The sequence below is a fragment of the Leptosomus discolor genome, chromosome 16 (genome assembly GCF_034619465.1).
Source record: "Leptosomus discolor isolate bLepDis1 chromosome 16, bLepDis1.hap2, whole genome shotgun sequence".
NCBI classification, from domain to species: domain Eukaryota; kingdom Metazoa; phylum Chordata; class Aves; order Leptosomiformes; family Leptosomidae; genus Leptosomus; species Leptosomus discolor.
In genome coordinates, this window is record NC_141406.1 from 2596533 (window position 1) to 2623413 (window position 26881).

The 26881-nt window shown below is 43.1% G+C and overlaps 1 protein-coding gene across 1 annotated transcript in view; it reads left to right on the forward strand.

Moving 5' to 3' along the window:
* The window catches only part of MED13L (mediator complex subunit 13L), a 197910-nt gene that overhangs the window by 157651 nt on the left and 13378 nt on the right, over positions 1-26881 (forward strand). The window contains exons 14-24 of the mRNA XM_086474057.1: positions 831-930; positions 4471-4691; positions 7851-8056; positions 10441-11387; positions 12057-12236; positions 13902-14125; positions 14741-14933; positions 16852-17296; positions 20561-20780; positions 23600-23788; positions 26586-26809. Coding sequence (XP_086330183.1) covers positions 831-930; positions 4471-4691; positions 7851-8056; positions 10441-11387; positions 12057-12236; positions 13902-14125; positions 14741-14933; positions 16852-17296; positions 20561-20780; positions 23600-23788; positions 26586-26809 — 3149 coding nt within the window. The remainder of the gene's footprint in view (positions 1-830; positions 931-4470; positions 4692-7850; positions 8057-10440; positions 11388-12056; positions 12237-13901; positions 14126-14740; positions 14934-16851; positions 17297-20560; positions 20781-23599; positions 23789-26585; positions 26810-26881) is intronic.

Below are 26881 nucleotides of genomic sequence, written 5' to 3' on the forward strand. Positions count from 1 at the left end.
AAGAAAAAAAATCAAGACATGTGGGAAGGCAAAGATATAAGTAATTACTATTTTTAAGTTTAATCTAGTATAGCCATAATGGTACAGGTGATCCTAAACTGACTGATAGTAGATAAGAGCATTTAAAAGTCTGGTGTCTGGGTCTTGGCGGTACTTTTCAAGTACACCAGTTTATTTACCACTTCTCCCTGTTCTGTGGTTCCACACAACCTGCGCTGAGGATGTTGCAGGTAATATGCAAAGCCGCTAGACAGCTGTTCCGTCAAAATGCAAAAAAAAAAACAACCCACCTTTTTCTTTGAAGTCAGCCTGGACAGAATCACGGAGTGGCAGGGGTTGGAAGGCACCTCTGGAGATCATCTAGTCGAGCCCTGCTGCTAAAGCAGGTTCCTGGCTTAAAACTTGCATGTGTTGAGCTGTCCCCTGTGGCGGTCTGTTTATGGCATTCTTACTCTGTGTCATGTTCTCGTTATCATCTCAGAGTAATCCAAACACAGAAGCAAGTGGAGCAGTCACTTTAGCTTCAAGCTCTGTATTTGTGATAACGTTTTCAGTATATTCTGTGTGTGTGTAGATGCGTATCCTTATAGGTGTCGATACGTGGGGGGGCTCGTACAGACAGGGAGGCATTTCAGAGGTTTGTTTTGTTTTAGTGTTGAAGGAGAGGAAAAAGCAAGCCAGACTCCTTGGGGGGAAGTGGATGAGAGAGTAGAAAATACACTTTGCTTGCTTGTGAAATCTCATTCAGAGAGTTTTCAGAATTTTGAATAGCTTATGACTTCTAATGTTTTGTATATTTTTTAATATGGTATTGATTATTCTGCTTTTAGGCTGCATCACCAGCTCTTCGGTCATCAAAAATGCCCGCAGTAGGGTCTGAGGAACGCCCTGTGGGGAAGGATGGTAGAACAGCAGTACCTTACCCACCAAGTAAGTAGCAACAACTGATTCCCACTTTGTTGGCAGTTAAAATCTCCATATAGCTGCCACACTCCCTTTTTGTAGGAGGCTTACAATGTCACTTTTTCAGGACTGAGTTGTAGTGTGCTTATCTTGTTCTGCAATTACCAGATGCCAATATTAAAAGAGGGTAAGCAGATTTTAATGAAAACAGTGGATGGTAATGCAGACATACATTTTTGATGTGCCTACTGAGATTTGAGATGCTCTTCTTTTGAGGTTATTGTCTTAGATTGGAAGTATGGGAGGGATTTGTTACAAATCTTCATTTAGAAGCTATCCCCTCTGTTCTCAAGTATTTAATCTCAGTCACTTGCACCATTATCATATCCCTCTTTAAGTATAAATCATTCTTCTTTTTAAAGAATTCGAAGAATTTAAAGCTGTGACTTATCAGTTGCCCGTTGTGGTGCAACCTGTCTTGAAAGAAAATTGCATTCAGCATTTGACAAATTCAGCCTAAAATCGAGGTGTGGAAGCGCTTGCTTAAAGTAAAGAGCGACGTTCCAACTGAAGACACGTTGTAGACCTTTAACAACTGGTTACAGCAGCAGCGATGCTTGTGCAGGCAGTACACAGGTACAAGGAAGGCTGTAGGAGTGCGGGAAGCTTAGAAATCAAATTTAGCATGCTGAAAATACATGAAACGCAATTAAAACAATAGGGCTTTTTTGTAGGAACTGTGACAACTACTATTGGGAATGATAACTTTGGCTCTCGGAGAGATATGGACTTTCTTGCATTCCTTGCATCCGAAGGAGGCTGTAGCGAGGTGGGGTTGGTCTCTTCTCCCAAGTAACAGTGACAGGACAAGAGGAAATGGCCTCAAGTTGTGCCAGGGGAGGGTTAGATTGGATATAGGAAAGATGTCTTCACCAAAAGGGACGTGAAGCATTGGAACAGGCTGCCCAGGGAAGCGGTGGAGTCACCATCCCTGGGGGTGTTTCGAAGAGCTGGCACGTGGTGACGTGGATTAGTGGTGGACTTGGCAGTGCTGGGTTAACGGTTGGACTCCGTGATCTTAAAGGTCTTTTCCAACCTAAATGATTCTGTGATTCTGTTTACGTAGGTGGCATTTCTCTTGAGATGGAGGAGAAATGTGTGTATGTATGTGTGAGAGGAGGAAGGTGAGAATTTTTGGTATAATACTAACCAACCAAATTACAAATTACAGATTACTTGGTGGTGAGGAGGAAGAGTGTTTGATTTTTGTGGCTGCTATAAGCAGAAATCAAATCTCTCTGCAAATCATTCTTTAATGCCTCCTCATTAACTTCAGCTGGTAATGAGAACAAATTGAGGAGAAGAAAAAAAAAAGTCTGAAGGAGATGAGTCAGAGTTTTATGGACCTATAAAAGCTGTGCTGATTTACTGAAATGTAGAAGTCTGAAGTATACAGCGATTGGATTTTGACAGGTTTAGTTGATCCATAGCTTTTTAAAATATGCAAAGCTTTTTCAAGCATGACACACATGAAAATGAATAATGATAGTCAGCTTGTTGCTGTAGGGTTGGGGGATTTTTTGTAATTAAACTTTCTTTATGAATCTGCACTGCAGAATTTTGCTAACTGGAGTGAGCTTGAGCGTGAGGAAGTGATACACTATAGAGCTGTATGAAGTAAGTTAAACAGACACACTCCACTTCTGTTTTGTAACTGTCCCCTTGAAATCAGCTGTCGGGGCATAGCGGTTTCTGCAGGGAACTGAAATGCCTTGTACATCACAGTGAAGTCCTACTGACCACGTTTCATTTTAACCTTCCTTCTGTCCACCTTTCTCCAATTTCTAAAGCATCCTTCTCGCTGTTGAAAAACAGAGGCAGTAGCTAATCCAGCTGGCATCCTGAAGATTATATTTCATACCAGCATTGGGTGGAAAATAGTTTTTTCCATTCTGCTGAACCTGTCTTCAACATTAATTTAGCCTACATCAGGACAGGACTGAGGTCTTTTAAATTCAAAGACTGAGAAAAGAATAGGAAAAAAAAAGAACCGAGTGGGAATAATTCATAGCCCATTATTTACTCTGCTACTCCAGGTTGTGAAAGACTGGGTTCAGCTTTGACTGTTACAGCTGAGAGGACTTCACCTATCTGAGATGTTTTTCTTTGTCTAAAGAGTTAAATAGACGGGCTCTCTCATATCTGTGCATGAAAGGACGAAGTTCAGGTTTGGGCTCTGCTCTGGCAGAGTGGAGACACATCTTGAGGTTGCAGCATCCTACAAAAATGTACTGCTAGAGCATGTGTTTATATACTGTATATAATTTTAATTCCACCACTGATTTCTGTCTTTTTCAATTAGTTTTTGAGAGTAGTACTATGTTTCACCAGTTTGAGTTTCCACAACGCAACATTTACCAGTCAGAAATCCGTCTGTATGTACTCATGAATTTTCCATAATCTTTAGGCTGCCAAAGTTAGCAAATACAAGTATATCCTTGTGTCCTGTCAACTTGAGTTGGGTGTATGATAGGAACAGAAATGGCACTGGGCATTTAGTCTGTCAGAAAAAAATAGGTGGGGGACGCCTATGGGAATGTACCCTTCTCTAATTTGGGTATTTTTACAGTGAATTCACCAGTGGTGGTTACGTCCAGGGAATATCTGTCCTAATTCAAGTCGGGAAAAGATAGCATGTATTCCGGATTTTAAGCAAAATAAATACGGAAGCTGGTGGCTGGGGGGAAAGAGAATGGAGCTGGGGATAAAATGCAAAACTTTATTCTGATTTTTGTCTGATTGCATTACACTTTATAAAGCCCTTTTGTTGTGGGGTTTTTGTTCGTTTGCTTTGCTTAAAGAAGAAAAATGTAACCTATACCATGGATTGTTGCATTATGTTCATCTACTGAGAAGTGATTCAGGGATTTTCCTGGCTTGATGTCTTGTGATGCAAAATTCGAATTTTGTGGCTTCCTCTGACACTTGTCCCTTTTGGATGCCTGGCCGTCTGATTCTTAGGCAAAACTGCCTGTGTTTGTGTTAGCAACAGCAGCCTGTCTTCTCTTCGGGAGTGACGTCGCTGTGGACCGAATGAGACTACAATGACTGTATGTCAGTGGAAAAATGCAGCTAACTGCACGCTAATTCCAAAAGCTGCCTGGTTTAGGGCTTGGTATCAGCTCTAAAAAGGGGAGGAAACTACTCTGTATCTCCTCAGTAACAGCCCCTGGGGTGAATTTTGCTTTAATGTCAATTAATCTCTTCAATTACGAAAAATGTTTTGTTGCTGTTAATACTGTACGTAGAATTTGTGTATCTACCAGTTTGTTTCTGCTGAACAATAAGCTTGCAAAGTATCCCTAGGAATTTTTGGAATTTAGCCCTAGGAGTTGACTTTTTGTCTAGATTTATACTGGTGTTAGAAATCTAGTAAGTCCATCGAATCTTTCTAGGTTTTAACTGATGAAATAAGAGCTAATACTGAGTCAGTCTCTTCTGTTCTATTGGACTCCCTTGAGAAATTGTATTTTAATGATTAACAGCGCGTTATTTCATCACGTTTAGCTGTGGCAGATCTCCAAAGGATGTTCCCAACACCACCTTCTTTAGAACAGCACCCTGCCTTCTCCCCAGTAATGAGTTATAAAGATGGCATAAGTTCAGAGACTGTGACTACCTTGGGAATGATGGAAAGTCCTATGGTCAACATGGTTCCAACACAGCTTGCTGAGTTTAAAATGGAGGTGGAAGATGGATTGGGTAGCCCTAAACCTGAAGAAATTAAGGTAACGTACCAAAGAGGTGGTATTTTTATCTCATCTGTGTATGTTTTGGGTTTTATAAACAAGTCACACGTATTGGACTGTGTGTAGCAGACTGACAAATGTGAACTAGATCCATATAAAGTACATTTCAGTCTTTAGTTGGAAAAAATACTCTTCCCTAGTAAAAAAGCTTTTTAATTGTTTCTCTGATTTTAACTATGGGTATTTTTCTTCTTGTAATTTTATGTTTGTAATGTTTTTGGGTGTTCCCAGGAAACAAACAATATAGTATGTGAAATGAGCCCTATGCCTAACAGAAAGAATGTACATGTATGAAAAAAATCATCGTGCTTGTGACTAAGTAGCTGTTAAATGATTTATTTCTTCAGATAATTTTTCTGTAGCACCTTTTATGTGTAGCCACTCCTTGCTGCCAGTCTCTGGGGATGCAGCTGGGATAAAATCATGCATGTAGAAAGGCTGCCTTTTTCTCTCTGAAATGTTGCCTTTTTTGGTTAGGGTTGAAAATCTCTGAGAAAGCCCAGGGGTTGAACTTGCTCTGTTTCTTCTTCAGCTGATGTTACTTCACAAGTTTTAAGGCCAGATGGGACCATTCTTATCTGACTTTCTGTAAAACACAGGTCAGGTAATGTCACATAGTTACTCCTATATTGAGTCCTATAGTGTATCTGAGTAAAGAACTATTTTTAAATGGGGACTCTGCTGCTGGGCACCAGTACTCACCTCCCCGACTCCACATACCAAGATGTATCCATTTTTCCATAGCATCACATAAAGGACTTAACATAAGCACGTAGTGTACATCGATTTGTATTTCATCGTTCCATCGTTAGCACAGGTTAAGAGGTAGGATAAAATTATTCTGCATTACTTAACTTTCGGGGCCGTTTTTTGTCACTTTTGTCACAAGTTACCGTTGTCATATTTCCATGCCTATAGCCTGAGGGTTTGGGGTTTTGTTTATTTAAAAATGCACATTTCTGTGCAGAAATACACATCACCTCGTTCTGCAGCAAGCTCATTTGTACGCAGGTAATAAAAAGGGAGATATGTGCTATAACTCTGTCTTCCTGGTAGTCCCCAACCCTTGATTTTATAGCCTAATTCCTCTCCTTCAGGCCCACCCTCTCCCTAATCTGCCACAGCCTGTTCCTCCTATTTCAGCAGCCATTTCTCTCCCCAACACCCCCTCCTTCCCTCTCATTTTGTTCTCCTGTCAATGTTAGAATTTACGGAAGACTGATTTTTAAGCATCTGCGTTGCTGAGAGCGCTGTACAGGGAAAGATACAGCAGTTGCAGTTGCATGGACAAGAAGTGGCTATATATCAATATGGGAGTACTGATAGATAAATTTATCTTAGTATAAACGATTTAGTCAGCTGTGAATTAGTAAATTTTCCTGCGTGGCAGTAATAGTACACCTCAGGGAGGCTGAAAGTAAAGCACAGGCAAGGCACAGGGTGACCTTCTCCCTAAGAGCATTCGCTTTGTCCCTGGGACAGGAGGAAGTCCCTGTCCCTGGGAGGAAGTGAAGCAGCTCGTTGCATTCAGGAATTCACGTCTCCATAGTTGGATGGAGTGTGTCTGGTCGGACCCAGGAGTTTCCAGCTCCCAGGGCTGCAAACTGAGCTGCCACCTGTGAAGGGGCTGAGCTGGTAGAGACTTTTACAGACAGTTCTGTTGAGGAAGAGGGACTTCGCAGAAGTGTACGGGAGTTGGTTACCAGTGTGCTCCTCGTGAAGACAGGTAACCTCCTGGAAGGCTGGGCATACGTAGCAAGTCTGCTTTGTTATTGCAAGATCTCTTCTTCCTCCTGTCCTGACTTCGTGACTTGAAGGCAGGATGAGGAAAGGCGTCTTCTTAGAGGCTTTGCTGAAGTACAGCTGTCCCTTTGCCTTCTCTAGTTTGTGTATCTACCGATTCTTACGCCATTACAGAAGTTTGAAATAAGTTTTTTATAGGGTTTGTAAGACTTTGCCTTGTCACGGACCTTGTTGGTTGTTTCTTTCTGTTTGTGCAGTAAATTATTTGCTTAAGACTAGGATAATTTGGGCCTGGCAAGCAAATCTGTATTGGAATTTGTTGAGCTGAAAGTTCTTGAGTGGGAACAGATTTTAGGGCATCATTGATACTGAAGATATTTTAATCTCCCTCGCAACCATTTTAGGAGTATTAAAATACTTATTTTAATTCTGCTTGATAACATTTCCAACAGCACAGTTTACTTGCTTTTAAGTCTGTCACACCTGCTCATATACACCAGTGGGGGAAACAAGCACCTAAACCCATTGCTAATCATTTTGAGAACATGTAAGTAGATTTCTTGTGCTGAGTATTCAGCAGCTGAAGATAGTAATCCACACATTTCTCATCTCTCAGTGCTTTACAAGGCGCAAGGGAAAAAAAAATGCAATGATCGAATGAGATGTTAAATACTGAAATTCTGAGAGAGACTATTGTTGCTGTTTTAATAATGATTTTTACTTTGCAGTAGTGCCTCAAAAGGACTAGCTCTTTTCTTCTGAAAGAGACTTGGAATAGCTCTAGAAACTGGCTGAAGTTCTTATTCTCTGCCATGAACAGGGCAGTCAATGAAAGTCCAGTTTGACTGGACTTCATTTATAGTTAATACTATGTTTACTAGATTGTTTATACATTTATATTTAATATTTGGCATGTGTAAAGTGTCCACTGTTATTACTTGGGTGATATTAATCCCCAACGTGGGAGTTATTCAGAGAGGCTGCCTTAAGGTTTCCTCACCCTGTGACTCGGCCTCTCTCCCTATTGTCAGTAGAGAATTCTTGCAAAGACCCATCTTTTTAAGTGCCTACATTAGGTGCTTAAAGTTAGGAGTATGAAAATTTCATAGCACACTACTCACTTTTCAGACACAGCTTGTTTTGTCTAATCTGATTGTGAAAGCTACTGACGTTAAAGTGGCACAGCATCTCAGTATGACAAGGAGCCTCAGCTGAGTTTCCCTGAAGGAGCTGCTTTTGAATGTTTTGTAGAAAGAATAAATATACTTAAGTTTGAAAAAAAACGCAGTTGTAGAGGGTTCAAACAGTGCAATAGGTTTTGATTAAAAATAAGTATCTAAATAGAAAAAGCAGCCTTGCCGTATTGTTGTAAACCACGTCGCTTGGATGTTACAGGATTTTTCGTACGTGTACAAAGTTCCATCATTTCAACCTTTTGTGGGCTCCTCTGTGTTTGCTCCACTGAAGATACTGCCAAGTCAGTGCCTCCTACCTCTGAAGATACCAGATGCCTGCATTTTCAGGCCTTCTTGGGCTGTTCCACCTAAAATTGAACAACTTCCTTTGCCGCCTGCAGCCACTTTCATTAGAGATGGCTACAAGTAAGTACAGTCTTGTAGGAAACTAGTTTGTCATGCCCATACCTAAAGTGGCTCGTTAATTGAAATGTTTGCATGTATTAACAGTGCTTTACTATGCACCAGAAGCATAAAATAACCTGCAAATGTGTTTCAAACCTTTTAAATTTGTCACTGACTGAGGTCAAAAGGTTCTGATAGTAACAACATTTGAATTGAGAACAGCTTTTGGAAATCGGTGTGTTGCAGGATGTGTCCACTACACTCTTAGTGCTTATAAAAGAACAGGAGCGTGTGATACTTGAACTAATTGCAATTTCTGATACAGGAAAATATTGTAATTTGACGTAAAACCCAAGTGATAGAGAATGAAATTAATGCACTTAGCCTCTCCCGTCTGTGTCCTCCCGTTTCAGTGCCCAGTTCTCTCCCCTCGTGTTTGTACCTGTGTGTTCAGTTTGAGCTTCAGTCTGATGATACCTGGTCCTGAAGATACCAGCTGGCCTTCTGAGGGCTCTTAACATTTTTGTGACCGCTCTCCGTGTCCTCGTGTTAGCTCTTCCGAGTTCTTCTGAGTTACCCTGACTGGGTCGCGTACGGAGCTGCTGGTCACACCGGTGCTGATGGGCTGTGTGCTGCCCTGCCCTTCCTAAATACTGAGAGAGAAGATGCCAAGTGTGAGAGCGCTGTGACCACTAAGCAAACACTGCTATTAAATTTAAAAGCTTGTATTCCTTAGTTCTCAGAAATTGGCAGTGTTTATGGAAGAGATTCATTGCTGGGGGTTTTGAAAGCTATCAAGAATTTGCACCATTAAATTAATAAAACCTCTTACAAGGCATAATAATAGTACAAAGGTCTCCTGCTGCACTGCATTCATTTCTAGAGGAAGTAGCCTGTGTCTTTAAATCAGTCTGTAAACCCTTTAAATCAGTACTTTTCCAGCTCCAAAGGATCCTTCAGTGTTCTCAAAAGAATTGCAAAAAATAAATTGTAAACCCTTGATAGTGCCTAGGGAGCAATTTTTAATTCTCAGGTTTTTTCATAGTAGTAACTGATTCACCAGGTCTGAGCTGGTTATTAATTTCAGGTATTTGTTGGGGAAAAAACTCCTTTCATTTTCAATATAATCCAATTAGAGTGAAGATTATTACTGCAGGCTTCCGACAGAGTGGTGATTGCCAATCAAGTTTTCTAGGTCACCTTTTCTTATTAGTCTGAGGCATTTGGTATGCTTCGGACTGAGAACTCCTTCAAACCTTTCTTCATATTTTTTTTCCTCTCTTGCTTTGAGTTGGTCATACGTCAAGTCGGACGTATGTCAGTTCAGGGTAGTAAAATGATTCTAAGGAATTCTTATTCTAAGGAATAAGGTCTTCACTAGTTTTCTTTTCCAGTTGCTAATGATACATGAGCATTAAAATAATACTCCTTCTAAATAACACACAAAATACAAAGTAAGAACAGACAAGCATGAAAAAAAAAAACGGTTCCCCACCTTTATCAAGAGACTCATTGAGTTCTTACGCTTTTTCCTTGCCCTAGTATGTCACATTTCAAGAAAAGTGAGCCGGTTATTAGCAACTTGGAAAGAGAAAAGCAAAGATCCTGGTTTTTGATTGGCCCCATACTACCTGTTTATTGGTGTGAGCCATTCCAAAGCAAAGATCAATCTCACGGGAATGTTCTTTGGTCACTTGAATTTGGCAGAAAATGACAAAAACAGAGTAATAAAACCCAGTCATGACACTAGATGACCCAAAAATGTGATTCTTAGCTTTACTGGTCTAAGAGTTTGTAATGGAGTGTGTCAAGCTGTGCTGCAGACTGTGTAATCCTAAATGAGCATGTGCGTTTATAGTATCTGAAATGCAGTTATCACTTGCACACCACCATGAGGCAATATCATATATAAGTGCCACAGGTGTGACTTCTGACAGCTATTCAAAGTGCGGATTTCTAAAATAAAGTAAGGTTTCTATGCCTCTGAAGTATTTATTTTGTTTACATAATTGTGTTTAAGACAGCAACTGCAATTCTTTCTCTTTTCCCTGAAAGACTTACAAATACCCTAAAATCTTAACTTGATAATTTACCTAGAGATTCTTCTCAAGAGCATTTGAGTTTTAGGCCATGGGAATAACCTTTAAGAGGGCTGAGTGCCTGAGATGGTACCTTTTTATTGTACTGGTAAGAAACACGGGTGTTCATGGTAAGAATTGCAGTTTTAGTTGAGAGACATGAGTAAAAGGTTATGAGCAGAACGTGTGTTCTGTACTACAGTCGCAATGATTCCTTCCAGTTTTCACCATCCCCTTGTATTTAAAAATAAGGTTTGACAAAATCAGTCTTCACAACCGACCGGTTTGTGATGGCGTTTGACTCTGCTTTTCATTTATTTCTTGCAGCAATGTGCCTAGTGTTGGGAGTTTGGCCGACCAAGACTATCTTCAGATGAACACTCCTCAGATGAGTACACCAGTGACGCTAAATAGTACTGCTCCGGCCAGCAACAGCGGAGCAGGGGTTCTGCCGTCACCAGCAACTCCCCGCTTCTCTGTCCCTACCCCACGCACTCCCAGGACCCCAAGGACTCCTAGAGGTGGGGGTACTGCGAGCGGTCAAGGATCTGTAAAATACGACAGCACAGATCAAGGTTCACCTGCTTCTACCCCTTCGACAACGCGACCGCTTAATTCCGTGGAGCCGGCCACTGTCCAGCCAATCCCAGAAGCCCACAGCCTGTACGTCACCTTGATTCTTTCGGACTCTGTGTTGAACATCTTCAAAGACCGTAACTTTGATAGTTGTTGCATATGCGCCTGTAACATGAATATTAAAGGCGCAGATGTCGGGTTGTACATCCCAGATTCATCCAATGAGGATCAGTACCGTTGCACCTGTGGCTTCAGCGCTATTATGAACCGCAAGTTAGGTTACAACTCCGGGCTCTTCATTGAGGATGAGCTGGATATTTTCGGCAAGACCTCAGACATTGGCCAAGCTGCAGAAAGACGACTGATGATATGTCAAAGCAACTTGATCTCTCAGATGGGAGAAGGAGCTAGAAGGACCCAGGAACCTCCAATGAGCCTCCTCCTCCTCCTCCAGAATCAGCACACGCAGCCTTTCACTTCTCTGAGCTGCTTGGATTACATGTCCTCCAATAACCGTCAGACGCTCCCGTGCATGAACTGGAGTTACGACAGACTGCAAGCAGACAGCAACGACTCCTGGGTAGAATGCTTCAATGCCCTTGAGCAAGGCAGGCAGTACGTGGACAACCCCACTGGTGGGAAAGTGGATGAAGCCCTAGTAAGAAGTGCCACCGTCCATTCTTGGCCTCACAGCAACGGTATGGGTCAGAACAGACTTAGATTGTCTTGGAATTGTTTTGGTGACCTCTATGAATTTGTTTGAAACTTGCCAATTGTGAGCCACTTCATCTTTATGAGGGAAATGATATGCATAAAAATATTCTGGAAATAAAGTAGATTTCTGAAAGCTTTATAAATTACATCGAAAGTGCTAATAATCCAGTTGTCCTTAGACTTTGGGGTCTAAATTGTGACAGTCTGGGGAAGCTCGCAGATCTGAAGCAGAGATGCAAAACAAATTCAAGTATTGGGGGGAAGGCAGAATTGTGGCCCCTTTTTTTGGAGAAGGGTATGAACAGTCAGTGATAAATAAACGCTCTGCATGCGAGTGTCACCAAGAAAAAAATAATTTTTTGATTTTATAATCAAATATTACCTGTTTATATGCTGAAGGTGCTCTGACTTCTTATGAACTGAGCCAGACAGCGTTGAAAGGCATGTGAAAAGGGCTATGCTGACAGCTTTATTTCAGCAATGTTTTCAGAAAGTACCTCATTAAATGCCATTAAGCTAAGTAGAGCTGTGCAAATGTTTGGGGCATTGTGAAGAGCAATACGAAGGAACAATAAACCAAAAAATGGTGCCACCTCAGCATAATTCTTCCTGTTCTCCACTGAAAATGATTGACGCTCCTTTGTCGTTTGCAGTATTGGATATCAGCATGCTCTCCTCCCAGGACGTGGTGCGCATGCTGCTGTCGCTGCAGCCCTTTCTCCAGGACGCGATCCAGAAGAAGCGAACGGGAAGGACCTGGGAGAACATCCAGCACGTGCAGGGACCACTCACCTGGCAGCAGTTCCATAAGATGGCAGGACGGGGAACCTACGGTACGTACGTTATGCGTACATGCCAAGGGGGAAAATCCTTTTCTAGAAGTGTGTGCTTTCTTCTGGAAATACGTTGGGACGAATGGCTCTTCATAGAGCTGGGGGAGGGCTCTTCACCCAGCTTTAAAATGCCGTGAAAGGCGTCTGTGGCACGTGCTTGAATACCGTAGGGGAGGTTTTACCCTTCCAGACTGATGAATATTTATGGAGTGCAGAAATGCTGGGTGAGGATGAAACTCCCTGTCTGAATCCGTATTTTGGCTTGTGCTGAAGCTAGCTGGTATGTAACTGCCACGAAGAGAGGAAGCTGTTACAGTCGTACCAGATCCTAGTGGCAAGGGGGGCTTTCTGAGCTGTACAAATACACACAGTGGGTATGCTTTCTCCACAAAGAGCTTTGCTTGTTCTAAGGCTTCCCATAGTCTTAATAAGAAGTTTCGGTTCAAATATCTCCTGGCTGCAAGGGACACTTCTGGAAAATACAAATTACAGAATAGATTTTGTATGTGCACATCTGCAAAATAATGTCTGACCTTTAAATAGGTATTTCTCACCTGCAATTTATTTCAGTCTTAACCGATGCAGACTTGCTTAGGTTTCTTCCCGCAGTTCCACTGTGCTTTGCTTTATTTTCTCGCTGTTGGTATTTGATATATTGCTGCTTTCCTGTGGGACTGGGACAACTTGTGGTAACTACAGTTCCTGTCTCAAGCCATTGTGCTTCACCAGGAGTACTTCTAATCTAATAATTTTTCCAGCGTTTGTAACTTTAGGAGTAAGGATTTGCCAATTGTTACCAGAGAATAGAACCAAAATTACCATATAGTAAGTAGCAGAGCCTTTCATATAGATTCAGTAATTTTTACTGAATGTTGACTTTTTGATAGAGGTGGATTATATTCTGCAGAAACTACTGGGTATATTTTCGCTTGAAATTTTCAACAGTATTTCTTCTGATGGGCACAGTGTCTGGGAGATACCGTGTTAAACTGGATGGTAATCCTCTCAGCTGGGGCAGCAAGGAGCACTTCCTATGGAGAGGAGTAGGAGGCAGTTTGTAGAATTATGATAACTTTGCTTAGTATTGTATACCTGGGAATAAGTTTGCCTAACCGTTTTACTTAGTAATTTTGCACAACCAGGTGGAGGTAGATGAAAAACTGTAAAATCAGATTTTATATATTTGTGTTGTTGCTTTTGATTGAATAGGAGCTCGTGAGATGTGGTTACAGTTATGACAAAGTAAAACCACGAGATTAAGCCTCGGGAAGGGCAATACATGTACTTACAGTAGACTGAAAGACGTTTTATTGCAACTTTCTAGGAAAGTTTAAATGCTGTTTGGATCGGCTCCCTCTACTTTGGCTGGCTGAACTTTGATTTTATGACATTTCTTAAGTACAATATAAATCTTTCTTCTCCTTTATTAAATGGGTTTTTTTTTCCCGTGGAAAAAGGCTGTGGAAGAACATGGTTTATCAGGTCTGATACAGCCCCAATACCTGTTTCTACTCCGTGGTCAAACTTCTAGGAGCCTCAGCATGGCAAGGCATTAGTGACTTCCACTGTTCCTGTAAAAGAACCCGCTTCCTGGCCCATCAGAGAACCCCCTGCAGTTAAACCTGTAATTTTAACATTCGTTCTTTCTTTTTTTTCTCTTTGAAGGCTCTGAGGAATCTCCTGAGCCTCTGCCGATCCCGACTTTACTAGTGGGTTACGACAAGGACTTCCTGACAATCTCTCCGTTCTCCCTGCCGTTCTGGGAGAGGCTGTTGCTAGACCCATACGGGGGCCATCGGGATGTCGCCTATATCGTGGTGTGTCCAGAAAATGAGGCCTTGCTCGATGGAGCCAAAACTTTCTTCAGGGACTTGAGTGCCGTATACGAGGTTGGAAAGAGGAACCACACTGCATTATTTCTCCTTAAGTGTCATTTCTGCTCTACTGCATGTTCGTTGGGAGAAATCCATGGGGTTTAAAGTAACAATTATTCGAATAAGGGTTTCTGTCATTTTTAGGACTTTCTGCACTTTCAGAGTCCAAGAATACTATCTAATTGAGTTCTACTGTGATTCGCTGTGCCTTTTTGGAGTGTTTGTTGCCACCTGCTCTTTCCAGTATGCGTCCTCTTTATTTTACAGAGGGTGTAACACTGGCATTAATACACTTCAAACCTAACTCGTGAAGGCCCAACCACACCTAAAGAGCAAGGAGCAGATTAAAGACGCTGTTGCTTTCTTGTAATCGCTAGGCTGGAGAGGAAACCTTTCTTCAGCATATTGTGTACTAGTAGTATTTAGTAAATATGTAAGATTACTGTAAGAACCTTAGTTGGGCTGTAAGTGTAATTCAAGTGGACAGATAAATGTAGGCTTTTGTTTTTACATTTGTGAAGAAGCCACCAGATGTGTGCTGGTAATAAAGGGTTTACGTTACAAACCAGTCTGCATAACGTACTCAGGTGCTTGGCATCCAGTTACATACCTTTCTGCTTTCCTCACCAGATGTGTAGACTTGGCCAGCACAAACCAATCTGCAAAGTGTTACGTGATGGGATTATGCGGGTGGGAAAGACCGTGGCACAAAAGCTAACGGATGAGCTCGTGAGCGAATGGTTTAACCAGCCCTGGGGCACTGAGGAGTGCGACAATCATTCCAGACTCAAACTTTACGCGCAAGTTTGCCGGCATCACCTAGGTAAGTCTGCCGTGGCGCGAGCAAGGCTGTTTCGTTTTCTGTAGGTGTTTTAGAGGGTATTCGCAGTAGGTGGAAAGAGGGGGCTTTTTCTTAAGGTACGGATTATGGTCTGTTTGAAAATAAAATGGGTGGTTTTAGGCTTTATCTGAATTTCTTAATCCTCCCATGTTAAATTTGCCTTTCACAAAGTTTTGCTGTTGTTTATCAGTCTGGTGATCGTGTCGGAGATCCAAAAGCCAGTTCTTACCTTTTTAGAAAAGTCAGTTTGGTGTAAGACATTCCACACAAGACAAGGTGTAAATTGGTCTGGTTTATATGCTGCTGCTATGTGTCGTCACGCCAGGGTGACAGAGTGATGTGCACGGTTCCCTTCAAGCATAACATTTCTTTATATAAGAGGCAAATTCACTAAAACTCTGCAAAGGAGGAATGAGTTAACCCAGGTGAAAAAGAGAACTTAACAGTATCCTTGATGACTGGGGCCTCTGTCTGCTGGGGGTGGATACTTGGAACCACGTTACCCTGAAGGCATCATCTCCTCTGGACCTCATGTAGGCTTATTTCCACCCTGAAACAGCGACGCATTTGAAAAGATTAGCCTTTCTTTTTTTGTTGTTTTTCTACCGTAACGTCAGCGGTGCTTGTTTCATGAAGGAGGGTGGAATCTGAGAGTATGGAAGGGTATAAAATTTGCTGGGGTAATATCTGAAGACTGTCCTGGGTGAGTCGCATCTAACGTTGCTCCCAGATTTCGTCTGGGGAGAGACGTGGTTGTTCCATTCCAGAATGGATCCAGAGGCAACGTAACAGGTATTTCGTATGTGACTGAGAAATGGGGTCTTAGCACAAGACACAGACCCATCCCAAATGTCACTGGCTGAGGCAGTGCTGGTCAGCAAGATCGGCAGCGATCACCGAACACCAGCCACGTAAATCTTTCATGCTTGAGGTGAAATACGCCAAGTATTGTTTTGTTTAAAAACAGCCAGGAACTTTTAAGTGGTTCCTGGAAAAGCGCTTACTCCCTTTGCTCTGACAAAGGTGTGACAATTCTTAAGTCTGCCGACTTTGAGGACTGGTGATCTGGTCTTGGAAAAAAAGTTTAAGCAAACACGTCAGAGTCAGCTGGACAGTTCTACAGACTGCTGAATGGTTGCTCCGTCCTTTGAGGGAAGTTTGGCAGCACAGGCTGGGACTCATCTGTCTCAAATGACCCTCTTGCCTCGTTCAGTCTGCTTTTAGCTTTAATTTACCTTGTAACTGGGAGGGAGGAATATTACAACACTATTTATACCCCAGGCTTACATGCAAAAATACATAGCATGTGCACAGCCAGCTGAGGAACTGGTCTGTTCAACTCACACCTGAGGCATCCGGCAGGGGTGGTGTTGGAAACTTCCCCTGCTGATGACTGAGAGTAAATAAATAATAGATGCTCATTTACTTGTTTTTTATTTGTTTATTACTTAAAAGTAATCTCTGTGATGTCTCTTTTTCTGATACGGAGGAGCAGAAATTAAAGTTTGCTGATACTGTAGCTCAGGTAAAAAGGTCTGTTAGATTTTCAGCCTGACAGAGATAACCTGTAGTAGACTGCAAAGCTGAACGCTGTGTAAAGCGGTTATCACACCACAATCTAACCAGAGATAATGACATGTCAGTACCAACCTCGATTTACAAAGCTCCACGAAGTCAGTCTCCTGTTTTTAAAGACATTTGATTCGTATCAGTAAAACTGAAACCCTGAAGAATGGATTCCAAAGTAAATATTTATAATGGAGGTTATATTCACTTAGCATTTATATACTGTTAGAATATTCTAAAAATGCAGAACATACTGTGTGACTTTATGGTTAATGCAGTTCTTTGATCTGACAGACTGTCATTAATCTCCTTTTCTCTTTATCTGCTCTTTCAGCACCTTACTTAGCCACTCTGCAGCTTGACAGCAGCCTATTGCTACCACCTAAGTACCAAACCCCAGCGCCAGCAAGCCAGACACAGGCAGTACCTGGGAACACTGGACCCGTACCCTCAAATTCGACGTGTCTTTCAGCTGCTGGGGCACCACCAACAGGCAGTTCATTCAACTCCACACCCAGTGGTGGGACCACTAGCCTTCCAGCAGGGAGTAGTTCATCCTCTGGATCCTCTGTGCCCCAGCTGTCAGCATCTTCTGCAACACCCGGCGTTAACCAGATGGCCACTACCTCTACTCCAGGGTTTAGTGGGAACATTGGTTCAGGGCAAAACACCAGCACTGCAGGAAACACAGCAGACCGCTCGCAAGGAAGCACCGGTCCTGGAGGAGACACAGAATCAGGTCAAAACTTACCACAACAGCAACAAGAAGGACAGGAAGGGTAAGTTACTTAAGTGCTCAAATGACTCGGGGTTCTTCTAATTAAATCCACTGTTCTCCTGCTTTCGTACGACTCATCACCTTTAGGCCTTATGTAACTCCTTGAAAGGAGGGGACCCTCGGAGATGTGCGGTACTGCTGAGCAGCTGTAAACGCAGCAGGGCCCCTTTTCGTTTGTGTGATAAAGGGGAGTTGGAAGAAACAAACCTCCCCTTTTTCGTTACAAGAAACAAAGCTCGATTCAACTGCATGAACGTGGGTGTTGTGGTTCCAGTTGAGATGCCGTAGGATACCCCACCGGGCCTGCATTTGCAGTACAAGAAAAACACAAGGTGTCTGATCGGTTCTGAGCCGTATCTGCTAGTTTGGTCTCACCGTATCAGGTACTGCAGGCTGTCTCCTCTGGCACTGCATGCCTCTTACGTGGGCAACTCCACCATGCCTGTAGTGTTAACAGGCACAAAATGCAAACTGTGGGTTTTGGTTTTGTTTTTTTTTTTCTAATTTTCTTGCATTGCAAGCGTGGTTTTGCAGGCAGGTAGACCGTGAGGTCAGGAAACAGGATTATATTGCAGTTACTTTAAAATAAATTTTAGCAGCACAGCTTTTTTAAAGACTTCATTATGAATAGTCATCCATCAAACACAGAAATTAGGAAGAGGTTCTTTAACATCTTATGTAAGTAACTTCCTGAGTGAACCTGTTTTTCATTACTCTCCTAATAATGCATATTACTAATAGTCATGATATATGTTATGGACTTCCTGTATCTTAACTGAAAAGCCCACATCCTGTTGTAGTTCGGGTTATCCTTCAGACATCTGCTCACTGGATCTATGCAAAATACCATTTTATCAGCTGCAGCGTGGTTTCTGACAAAGTAAGTCTGAGGTGCTTTTTATCACTTACAGATGTTGAGCCTCCTATTCATGGCTGAGGCACAGAGGAGTGTTTTACCAAGTCAAAAATGTTCAGTTGCTCCTTCCATCACCAATGGAACCTTTTCTGTAACTAAACAGAGGATTTCAGTCTCCATGAGTATTACATTGGTGCTTTTCCTCAGTTCTCAATTCCTTCTCTTCCCCTTCCACCTCTCCCAAAAGAAAACCCTAAACAGCATCAAAACCCAGGCATGCACGTACATAAAAAGAAAACTCACAGAGCTAATACTAGTCAACTTTTCCATATTCATAGAACCACAGAACAGTTTGGGTTGGAAGGGACTTTAAAGACCATCTAGTTCCACCCCCCTGCCATGGGCAGGGACACCTTCCACCAGACCAGGTTGCTCCCAGCCCCATCCAGCCTGGCCTTGAGCACTGCCAGGGAGGGGGCAGCCACAGATTCTCTGGGCAACCTGTGCCAGGGCCTCACCGCCCTCACAATGAAGAACTTCTTCCTAACATCTAATCTAAATCTTCCTTCTTTCAGTGTGAAACCATTACCCCTCATCCTATCACTACCCTTCCTGATAGAGTTCCCTCCCCACCTTTCCTGTAGCCCCCTTTACGTCCTGGAAGGCTGTATAGTGTTGTGTGGGACAGTGTCAAACGCTTTGCACAAGTCCAGGTAGATGACAGCAGTTGCTCTTCCCTTATCCACCAACACCGTAACCCCATCATAGAAGGCCACCAAATGTGTCAGGCACAATTTGCCCTTAGTGAAGCCGTGTTGGCTGTCACCAGTCACCTCCTGATTTCCCACATGCCCTAGCATAGTTTCCAAGAGAATCCGCTCCGTGACCTTGCCCAGCACAGAGGAGAGACTGACTGGCCTGTAGTTCCCCAGGTCTTCCTTTTTTCCCTTTTTGGAAATGGGGGTTATGTTTTCCCTTTTCCAGTCCGTGGGAACTTCACCAGACTGCCACGACTTCTCAAATATGATGGATAGTGGCTTAGCCAATTCACCCGCCAGTTCCCTCGGGACCCGCGGATGCATCTCACCAGGTCTCATGGACTTGGGCCCCTTCAGGTTCCCTAGATGGTCTCGAACCTGATCTTCTGCAGTGGGTGGTTCTTCATTCTGCCAGTCCCTGCCTTTGCCTTCTGTAACTTGGGCGATGTGGCTGGAGCACTGGCTGGTGAAGGCTGAGGCAGAAAAGTCATTGAGTACCTCAGCCTTCTCCATGTCCTGAGTAGCCAGGTCTCCCATTTCCTTCTGGAGAGGGCCCACATTTTCCCTAGTCTTCTTCTTGTCACTGACGTACCTATAGAAGTTTTTTCATGTTGCCCTTGGAGTCCCTGGCCACATGTAATTCTATCGGGCCTTGGCTTTCCTAACCTGATCCCTGGCAGCTCGGACAATTTCTCTGTGTTCCTCCCAGGTTACCTGTCCTTGCTTCTACCCTCTGGAGGCTTCCTTTTTGTGCTTGAGTTTGTCCAGGAGCTCCTTGTTCATCCACGCAGGCCTCCTGGTATTTTTGCCTGACTTCCTCTCTGTCAGGATGCATCACTCCAGCACTTTCTTGGGCCCCTCTTCCCTTTAGGGCTGTATCCCATGGCACTCTACCAAGCAGATTCCTGAAGAGGCCAAAGTCTGCTCTCCTGAAGTCAAGGCTAGTGAGCTTGCTTTGCGCCCTCCTCACTGCCTGAAGGATCTTGAATCCCACCATCTCGTGGTCACTGCAGCCAAGGCTGCCCTTGAGCTTCACGTTCCCCACCAGCCCCTCCTGGTCCAGTATAGCACCTCTCCTTGTTGGCTGCTCTGCCACTTGGAGAAGGAAGTTATCATCAACACATTCCAGGAACCTCCTGGATTGCTTGTGCCCTGCTGTGTTGTCCCTCCAACAGATACTGGCGTGGTTGAAGTCCCCCATGAGGACCAAGGCTTGCGAACGTGAGGCTGCTCCTGTGTGTCTGCAGAGGGCCTCATCTGCTCGGTCCTCCTGGTCGGGCAGCCTGTAGCGGACCCCCGCTATAATGTCACCTGTCCCTGCCTTCCCTTTAATCCTGACCCATAAACTCTCAGTTGACTCCTCGTTCTTCAGACATAATTTATTCTGATTGCACTGAATGAGATTATGTTAGACTTTATGGTAAGTATCCGTGATACGTAATTAATAACAGGTCTTTTGGATTAAGAACTGCTGTGAGTAAAAGTCGTCTCTCCTCACTGTTGTCATATTTTTTAGTTTTGCTTCTTAAAATAAGAATAAAATTAGTGCTCCCCTTTTTCCGCCTCTGCTTGAGCCTTGCACACCTTTACAGAAAAATAGTGATTAATGATTGTAACTTGCCTCTGAATTGAACGACACGTATGTCTCCAGTGTTACAGAGAGGGAGAGAATAGGGATTCCCACTGAACCAGAGTCTGCGGACAGCAATGCCTATCCTCCAGCAGTTGTCATCTACATGGTGGATCCTTTCACCTACACTGCAGACGAAGAATCTGCCTCAACCAACTTCTGGCTGTTAAGTTTGATGCGATGCTACACAGAAATGTTGGATAACTTGCCTGAGAATATGAGGAATTCTTTCATTCTCCAGGTAAGTCTGCCTTCCTCTCTGTCCTCACACTGGAGAGTCATTCTGTCACAGCGTACGTTTGATACGTACACCGTATACTAAAAGATACAAAATGGAATATGTACAATTTAGGTGACGCTTACAAATGACTTTGTTGACGGTACAAGCCCATATATTAAGAACCCACTTGCTTTTGTTTTGATGAGGAAACTGATTTAAGGCAGCTGCACTATCCTTGCACTAAATCTGTGGCGTGGTTCTAGCAATCATGTCAGCTAGACCCGTCCTGAAGAGGGATTTCAGTTCTTTCAGTTGCACCTTGGGTTGCCGTTGCCAAAAATGTCCAGTTGCTCCTTTGATTACTTCCCATGTTGAGTTGTTTGCTTTTTATATTCTCTTGATTTATACTGTTTAATCCAAAAGAAGTATGTGAAACCAGACATTTAATGCATAATTTAACTATTGTATTGTTATTACCTGCTTCTTAAAAATAATTTACCATGTAACTTGGTATATAGTAATAGTTACTTACTACGGAATTACTTCAGAATTGAATTTGTGTAGGCAGAAGCAGAGCTTGGCCTGTTGCCCAGACTGCCTGCATTTTGCCTTGCCTCTTCTTTCACAGGGGCTCAGTCTAAATAAATGGGGGAGAGTGGGAGGCCAGAGATTACAAGCTGTGCATGTACATGTGCAACACCTGCAAGAAGCAGCACGTGAATGATTTCTGCATACCTTATCCGTTTATGCTCAACTTGGCTTAAAAGTATTTTAATTCAAATTATTAAAAAAAAAAGAATCGGAGGTTAGTATAGTGCCTCAAATTGGGCATGGAAAACATTTGTCATTTTTGGTAATCTCAACCTCATTGTTCCTTGAAAGGATGGGGGAAACTGTCATCAAAATATTTCAGGCTTGGGGATGAACTGAAAATCGGTTTCCCGGCTTCATATTGTGGTAGACTGCAGGCAATTTAATTGATTCAGACCTGAAGGTACTAAAAATAAAATAGCCCCTGATCCTGCTCTGTCTGAAATACAAGAATATGTAAACTGGAAATTGAAATCGTATCTTAAGTCTGTATAAGACAACGAGTGGGCTTACCAACTCGTTCTGGGTACTGTTTATTTTCTGGGCACTTACCGTTTGTTTCTCAAAACATGTGGCATTTTGCCAGTTTAAGTCAAAATAGTCAACAATTTTCTCTCAGTAAGGGTAACATGATATAATTACCAGCGCAATATTCTCACAACTGTACCATACTATACACAAATGTACAGTTATTTCAAAGTAAATCAAATCCAAGTGTTTACAGATTTATTACAATTCATATATAGAGAAGAAAAGCCCAGCTTCTGACATTCTTGGATAAAGAAGTTGGCTTTTGAAAACAGGCAGTGCATTTAGTAAGTAGAATATGCTACCGAGATTCCAGTGGTTCAAGCAAGAACCATAGAGTAGTAAAAAGTTTTGTGATACTGAAGTTTTATTACTACTGAAAATATTAGTTAAAAGAATCCGCTTAGGCCTTATGGTGTTAGACACAACAAATACTTTGGCAGTTTCTGCTCAAAGATGACTGTTCGAAAGAAAAGACGTTTCCACAGCCATGAGTAGGACATTGTATTTCTCCACAGTACATTAAAAAATGAGTTTACAGGGGTTTAATTCTGATTTTAAAAAGGATTTGAACCAAAACCATTATTTTTGGAATGCTTTGTTTACTTCTGAAGGAATGTTGCACCATTCCTCCTTCCGTTCTTGTTGTGCAGATGGGTTTTACCACCCGACTCAAATCTCAGAGGCAGATCTTACTGTGGCTGTGGTTCTGTTTCTTGCTGGTTGAACACGTAAATTGAAGCATCATGCTTGACTTTACTTTCTGAAAGAAGTGAAGCTGAACAGCAGTGTAAGATTGCTGAGCTTCCACTGTTTACTAAATGGAAACGGAGGCGGAACAACATAAATCATTATAATAGAATCTGAATCCTGCTCTCTACAGTCTTCTTTACGAATGACACCATAGTGCTGGTTCCTACATGACCAGCAAAGAAATACTAATTCCACAAACTATGGAACCAAACCTGCCTAAACACAACGTTCAGAATACCGAGATGAGATAGCCAAGGCCACCAGCAAATGAAGGTGTTGATCAGAAAAGCAATTTTAAAAAAATAAAAGGTGTTTGAAGATGGGTGTTTGTTTTGGGACTGAGGATTAAGAAAAATAAAATTAAAGCTGCCCCCAAGTTTTAGGGTATTGCTTTGAAAAGCCACTAGTAGTTACTTCTTGTGGTGTGCTTTGGTAAGTGTTACACACGTAATTAATGGTGTGCCCTTCCCAAATCGCAGTCTGGATGAGAGTGGACGTCGGAAAAAGAAGACTGAACTGGAGGAGATAACCTGTTATTTCTGTGTAGTCGACTGGGGCTCTCACTCTGTGACGCTCGTGTCGCAGAGAGCAGAATTCCGTCAGGGTTTCTGGCCAGCTGTGATTGTCAGCCGGGGCGGGGGTTCTCCAGCGCTGCTCGGGTGTTGTGGCCCTGCAAGGCGGCTCTGCCGTTACACGGGCCGGCAGGAGTCTCGGCCGTGTGAGAGACCGGCGGCCGCAAATGCCTCGCTGCGGTGGAAGCAGCGGCGTGGTATCGGGGAGCGTGGTGGCTGGCGGTGCCGGCCCTCGTGCTCCAGGGCAGCAGCCCTCCTCGGGAGCGCACGTGATTGAATAACAACGCGGTGTCGCGGTTGTTAAATGACGAACGAATGTGCGAGCCTGGTTTGATATTAATGAACAGCTCTTTGACGACTTTCAATCGTGTTTTGTTGTTTGTGTGAATTACATAGATTGTGCCTTGCCAGTACATGCTGCAGACAATGAAGGATGAACAGGTTTTCTACATTCAGCACTTGAAGTCGCTGGCATTTTCGGTGTACTGCCAATGCAGGAGGCCGTTGCCCACCCAGATTCACATCAAGTCTCTCACAGGCTTTGGGCCAGCTGCCAGCATCGAGATGACCCTCAAAAATCCTGAGGTTAGTACTGGTGTCAAGAAAATGAAAGCCTGATAATAAACGGTAACCGCTTTTCTCAAATACCAAAAAAGAGTAGAGAAAATACTTGTAGGAGGTTTTTTTCCAAGGTATAGAAGACAATGGTAATATAAAGGGAAAAGGTAAGCGAATACTAAATAGAAAATATTGAGAAAAATGTTAGATTACTTGCTTTCAAAACATGTTAAGCTTCTGGTTTTGAGTCATGAAGTAAAAGGTTAAAGATCAGTATGAAAGAAGAGAAAATGTATGCGGTTACTTGGGATTCTGAGACTCGTTGGTAGTTTCAGTCTATAGTACTGCTACAGGAAAGTGTTTACGTCCAACCCTTATTTAGATACACATATATATGCATATATATGAAATAAGTTCCTGAGCCTAATTACAGATATTATATTAATTCCCTGAGGTATGGAGAAATCTCCCTATTTCAGTGGGCTTATCTTTCATCTGTTTTTGAAACTGTAAATATTCAAGCCCTGTTTCTGGAATTTCAGGGATTTCAAAAGAAGAATAATCCATCCTACTTTCGATGAATGTTTTTCATTCTTTGAAAAAGAACGGTGACTGTTTTTATTTAGATTTAATGGACCAACTAAACACTTAAACACTTACCTTGGGATAAAGACATGCTTGTTAGGGCTTAAAAAAACCTAGTTTCAAAATCATCATAAACCCAGCCTATCAACACGTTTCATTACTCACATAAAACCATAAGCTCTCATGGAAAATTTCTAAAAGCAGTATCACCCCAGGCGTCTCCTCTTCACATTCTCTCCTCATGCTTCCCTCAAAAAGGTGTCTGTTCAGCAGGATGGGTTTTGCAGCAAGTTACAACAGTCATACTTCAAGCTATTTAGGTGTAAGGGGAAGAGCAATAAACTTGCAAGACCCCTGCAAGCATCTCCCTCCCTTTAATTAACGTTCCTGCACTGCTGCCAGGGTGCTACTTCTAGAAAGCGACATGAGCCGAAATGCGACTCCCCCAAATGTCTCTTAAGAAAACACCATAACTTACTTTTCCTCTAAGCTGATTAACTTGCACTTTGCATTTCATGTTTAATTTCCTGAAGTTACAACGGACACCAAAAAAAGGGGCAAATGTTTTCCTGAGCAGCTTGCATTTAGCTTAATCAATCAGATCTCTACTTTTGCCATTTTACATGTGTTTGTGGTCAGTCTGCGCTGCAGACTTCCAAACTTTGCCTGAAAAATTAAGAAAATACCCTGACAACTTCTAAATTATTGAGCATGGCTGGTCAGGCCCATCATGGTTTTTCTTTAGAGGGGAGTTGTAAAGCAAAGATGGGTTTGGGGCCGACCGTCTGGAAAGCAGCTTTGCAGCCAAAGAGCCAGCAGTCCTGTTGGACGAGAGGAACGTGAGCCGGCCACGCGCCCTTGCAGCCAGGAAAGCCAAGCGCAGGCAGGGCTGCGTTAGGAAGGGTGCTGACAGGAGAGCGCGGGAGGTGATCGTTCTCCTCTCCTCAGCACTGGTGAGGCCTCACCGGCGCCATACCCTGTCTGGTTCTGGGCTCCTCGGGCACACCGGAGCACGTCCAGCAAAGGGCTCGAAGATGGCGAAGGGGCGGGAGCGTCTGACAGCTGAGGAGGCACGAGGGCGCTGCAGTTGTCCAGCCCGGAGGGCTCCGATAAGCGTGTATCGATACCTGCTGGGAGCGGGGAGAGAAGATGGACCCAGGCGCTTCCAGTGACGGGACGAGAGACAGCGGGCACGAATTGAATACGAGAGCTGTTTGAAGGAGAAAACACAAGAGAACATTTTTACTGCAGGGGTGATTGAACACTGGACCTAGTCGCCCAGGCAGGCTGGGCATCGTCGGTGGGGACGACATCCAGCATCTCTGTGTCTGGTGATGCAGATACCTGGGCAACCTGCTGTAGCTGACCGTGTGAGCAGGAGGGCTGGCCTTAGGGGATCAGAGATCCTTCCAGTCTCAGCCTCCTGGGATTGTACCGCCTTTTTTTTTAAAAAAAAAAAAAAAAAGACATTTAATAACTTATCACTGTCAGGCTGTGCAGGAGGACTGCACATGTATTAATTACAATCCTAATTTGCTTCTGCTTATCGTTAAATGGTGTTGAATGGCCTTGAGTTCTTATAGCCATTTACAGGTTGGTTATCTGAGGGATGAGGGGCAGTTTGTTTCCTAAAGAGAAGCACTATCACGTGTACAGCAGCTCTGATGAATTAGTTCAGTTTGATTTGAAGATGAACGTATTTCTGACGTTAAACCGTGAGCTGTAAGACTTAAAGTTAATTTCTGACATCGTGCCCGATGTTCATGCCAGTGTGTTATGCCTGGTGCCTGGATAGAAAACCGTGCATCAAGTCTGAGCTCTACCGGAGCGGTTCCTCAGTTGGAGTCCTCGGTACCTCACGTGAGATCCTGCTGCCCATTGTTCTGTAGGTGGTATGTGAACGGACAAGGGAGAGCAGACAGCGTCAATGTTAGCAAAGGGATATACAGAATAACAGGTTTAAACTCCCGACTGTTTCAGAGACTGGTACCCTGCTGTCCAAAGGCTGTTTTCATACCTTAGTTGCCCTGTATATCAAAAAAAAAAAATTAAAAAAAGGTTGGAAGTGCATCAGATTTAACTAGCAGGAATGAATTCCCCCCCCCTCGACTATGAATGCCTTGAACTTACTGTTTCAAACTTGCGTTTTTCTGTACTCGCTGCCAATCCGTGTTTGTGTGTTTCTTGCATTAAGTAGTTTGAGATACACGTGCTGATGATTGTGTTGACTTTCTTGCAGAGGCCCAGCCCAATCCAACTGTACTCGCCTCCTTTCATACTGGCACCCATCAAAGACAAACAGACAGAGCTGGGAGAAACATTTGGAGAGGCCAGTCAGAAATACAACGTGCTTTTTGTTGGATATTGTTTGTCTCACGATCAGCGTTGGCTTCTGGCATCCTGCACTGACCTTCATGGTGAATTGCTGGAAACCTGCATAGTTAATATTGATTTACCAAACAGGTAGAAACCTTTACATTTTCTGCTATGTCTAGGTCTATAGTTGTCGTCCCTCGCTCTCAGCAGCTCCTTTCA